The 4,016-nt window shown below is 36.8% G+C and overlaps 1 protein-coding gene across 1 annotated transcript; it reads right to left on the bottom strand.

Moving 5' to 3' along the window:
- Positions 1-2,642: 2,642 nt before the first annotated feature.
- LOC114638276 (olfactory receptor 6C3-like) lies at positions 2,643-3,581 on the bottom strand. Its single transcript, XM_028786692.1, has one exon. It carries the CDS (start codon positions 3,579-3,581, stop codon positions 2,643-2,645), a length of 939 nt encoding a protein of 312 aa, XP_028642525.1.
- Between the last annotated feature and the right edge of the window lie 435 nt (positions 3,582-4,016).

Below are 4,016 nucleotides of genomic sequence, written 5' to 3'. Positions count from 1 at the left end.
TGTGTGTGTGTGTGTGTGTGTGTGTGTGTGTGTGTGTGTGTGTGTGTCTGTCTCTCTCTCTCTCTCTCTCTTTCTCTCTCTTTCTCTCTCTCTCTCTCAGCAGATTTCAGATCAGATGTGAGTGCTAAGCAACTTCTATAAGACCGTGTCTGCCTACTTGCCACCGTGTTCTTGCTGTAAAGATCATGGCCTAAACCTCTGAAACTGTAACTAGGCCTCCTATTTAATGCTTTTGGATGTAAGTCACCTTGGTCATGATGTCTCCTCAGAGCTATAGAACAGTAACTAAGACACTGGACATCCAATAAGATGTAGTAAGAGCCACACAATATCCTAGACAGAATAAATATTTCTGTTGCTGTTTTAAGGAATTTTAACATATATAATAAAGAACTCTGTAACTTTTCTAAAAATATAGCAACATTCAAGTATTTCAGGGTTTGTGTCCTCATGCAAGGGTTCCTTCTGGAATTTCTATTGACCTGGTTGTAACAAAAATTCCTCAGGGGCTGGAGAGATGGCTCAGCGGTTAAGAGCACTGACTGCTCTTCCAGAGGTCCTGAGTTCAAATCCCAGCAACCACATGGTGGCTCACAACCATCCGTAATGAGATTGGATGCCCTCTTCTGGTGTGTCTGAAGACAGCTACAGTGTACTCACCAATAAAATAAATAAATAAATATAAAAAAAAAAATTCCTCAGAAGTAACTTAATGATTAAAAGACTTACAAGATTTTCTTTTTACTGCTTTATCAATTTTGCATAACTTTGCCTAAAAAAATATGAGTGTGGTGTTAATTATGAATAGTAATGGGAACATTCAATCTTGAGGATCAATATCATTGTGTCTAGAAACAAATCTGTGGAAAAGAGAAACCACTATATTCATTTTAATAAGAAGTTAATAAATAGAAATACTCAAGATGTAGATGGACTTTGTTCTTCACAAACTAATGGGAAGACCCTAATTAATGCTGGAGACACCTGCATATCACATTGAACACAGAGAAGCCAAGCTGATGCCTAAGTAGAGCCTTCACCCCTATGGACTAGTGTTCATGGAACTGTAAGTTACTTTTTGTGCAACCAGAGAAGAAAGGCAAATTCTAATGGAGCTATTAATCCTGTGCTCTACAGTAGTAACATGCCTACATGATACACTGATTCAATAGTAACACATTGCTGTGGGCTTAATCACCCACTATCTGATTATATTTAAGCCCAATTCCATAAGATGGAATCCATGACTAACACTGCCCATGTGGCAAAAGATCTAGGACTAGATAACCCTAGAAGAAAGCCAAATATCATTTTTCTGCTAGACAATAGCAATGTGATGACTCCTAACAACATTCTGCTATACCCAAAGACCAGTCTTGCTCAGCAATCATCAGGAAGCTTCCTCCTATAGCAGATGAGAACAAAAACAGAAACCCACAAAAGGACAATGGGCAGAGATTAAGAGACCTTGGAACACTCAATATTTAATGGAATGTCTCCAACAAACCCCCTTCCTCAAAGAAACCCGCAGAAGAAGAAACAGAAAGATTACAAGATACAGTGGGTATGAAAGACACTAAGGAGACAATGTCTTCAAGACACAGCAGGCTGACACACATATAAACTCATAGAGACTGTGGTAGCATGAACAGAGCTTGCACACAGCCTATCCAGGTGGGGTCCCAGCACCGAGAAGAGAAATGAACATGATCCATCCCTAACTAAGAGGCTATCTCCTCTTGACAAGAAAAACTCACAAAAGAAAAACAAATCTGCTCCAATGGCTTGTCATTGGGTATACTAACCACACCTAAGGACAAGAATCATGCCCTGCAAAATGGTTTCATGGCCAACATAAGGAACTCAATGTGATTTTTTTTGGATTTTATTTTATCTCAAAGATTTGTGTGAAATTTTTTTACATCACTAATATTTTATTTAAATATGGTTTCCAATTTTATGTGTTTAGTGTATGTCTGTCTTTCTGTGTCTATGTCTGTCTGTCTTTGTGCCTTGAGCTGTTTCTTTATTTCATTATTGTTAGTTTTGAGAAACAATACCCAATGAAATGGAGAAGAAGATTATTACAAGCATATAACACTAAGTGTAAGTGAATTTTACCATTGGCATCATATTTTTGAAGAAAGGTATACAGTGAAAACAGGTTCTCATTCCAAAATATGGATGTCTATCAAAAGTCCCATAGCTTTATACATCGACCCGACCTCCTCCATGATTGAAAGTTTGAACACAAAGTAAATAGGAAACAATGCCCACATAGTTTTAAAGGAAAACATAACACAGTTACTTTCAAATCACAAGGAAAGTACAGGGATTAGAGAGGTGCCTCCAAGATTACAAGTTCTTCCAGTTCTTTCTTGGTGCGATTCACAACGCCAAGATATTGGCTCAGAGCCATCAACATTTCCACGTCCAGGAGACCTAATGCCCTTTTCTGGCCTCTGTGGGTATGAGGCTTGCAATAGGTACACAGAAATGTACACATGTATACAAGCACGCAAAATACACATACACACAAAATACTTTTTTAAGAAGCTAAAACCAAGGTGCTAATAATATAATTAAAGGTTGATTCATTCATTTTTGAAGAGGTACAATGACATTCATATTAATCAATACATTCATTTGTTTCTATTAAACATTATTTTATTAATCAAATCCTTGAAGGCTTGTTTTACTTGTTGATTTCTCAAGGTGTAAATAAAAGGGTTCAGCATGGGAGCAATTGAAGTATTGAGAACAGCCACCCCTTTGGTCAGTGATGCTCTTTCATTTGCAGAAGGTTTCACATACATGAAAATGCAGCTGCCATAAGAGATGGAGATGACAATCATGTGAGAGGAACAGGTGGAGAAAGCCTTTTTCCTCTGACTGGCAGATGGGAACCTCAGAATGGTGCTGATGATGCAGATGTAGGACAAGATCACTAGAGCCAGTGTGAACAGCAGAGTAACAGAGGCACAATAAAGGCCAAATAACTCTAAAAGCCTTGTATCTGAACAAGACAGTTGTAAAATAGGGAAGTAGTCACAGCAGAAGTGATCAATGACATTCGAAGCACAAAAATCTAACTTGAGGATAAGCATGATTAAAGGGAAGATACTCAGAAATCCTATCAGCCATGAAGTGAAGACAAGAAGGGTGCAGACTTTCTGATTCATGATGATGACATAGTGCAGTGGCTTGCAGATAGCTACATAGCGATCATAAGACATAGCGGTTAAAAGAAAGAACTCAGACACTCCCAGGGAAAGGAAGAAATATAACTGAGCCAAACAGTTGTTATAGGAAATGGTTTTGACTTCAGTAATTATTGACCCCAAAAATCTAGGGACAGAAACACTGGTGAATATAATTTCTAAGAAGGAGAAATTCTGGAGGAAGAAATACATAGGAGTCTTCAACTGGGAGTCTAGCAAGGTGAGAGTGATGATGCTTAGGTTTCCACACACACTTAGGATGTAAGCAGTGAATAAAATGATAAAAATTACAACCTGAACTTCTGGTGTGTCTGATATACCTGAGAGCAAAAACTCAGTAACCATAGAGTGATTTTTCATACTGATTTATTATTCATAGAATCTATTGATTAAAAAAAGAAATCAAAGTGTAAACACAGTGTAAAAGGAACAAACCTTTAAATACTGATATTACTACATTCCATGAAGTTAAGCAATGGAACATTTCTAATTGTCTAATCTCTTCTCATCCTCTACAACAAAAAAAAATCTTGCTGAAAGAAAATATTTTTGTACATGGGTATGTAAAGCCCTCTTGAGCAATTATACATGAACAGTCCACATATGGTCCTAATTTCTATGTGTGTAACACATTTTGAGTTATAGATTTATGTAACATTTTATTGGCATCTTCATTTTTAATTCAAAACAATTTTTTTGATTTCACATACTGATTGCTTTCAGAAGTGAGTATATAACATTAAATTTCAATTTCATTACTATTTCCAAACTTCTATAGTATATTAGTAGAATCTG

This window comes from Grammomys surdaster, unplaced genomic scaffold (genome assembly GCF_004785775.1).
Source record: "Grammomys surdaster isolate TR1022 unplaced genomic scaffold, NIH_TR_1.0 125562, whole genome shotgun sequence".
Classification (NCBI taxonomy): Eukaryota; Metazoa; Chordata; class Mammalia; order Rodentia; family Muridae; genus Grammomys; species Grammomys surdaster.
The sequence above is the reverse complement of the archived record's forward strand: the minus strand, read 5'-3'. Positions and strand labels throughout refer to the sequence as shown.

Coding starts and splice junctions, on each gene's coding strand:
- LOC114638276 (XM_028786692.1), bottom strand. CDS start 3,581: ATGAAAAATCACTCTATGGTTACTGAGTTTTTGCTCTCAGGTATATCA.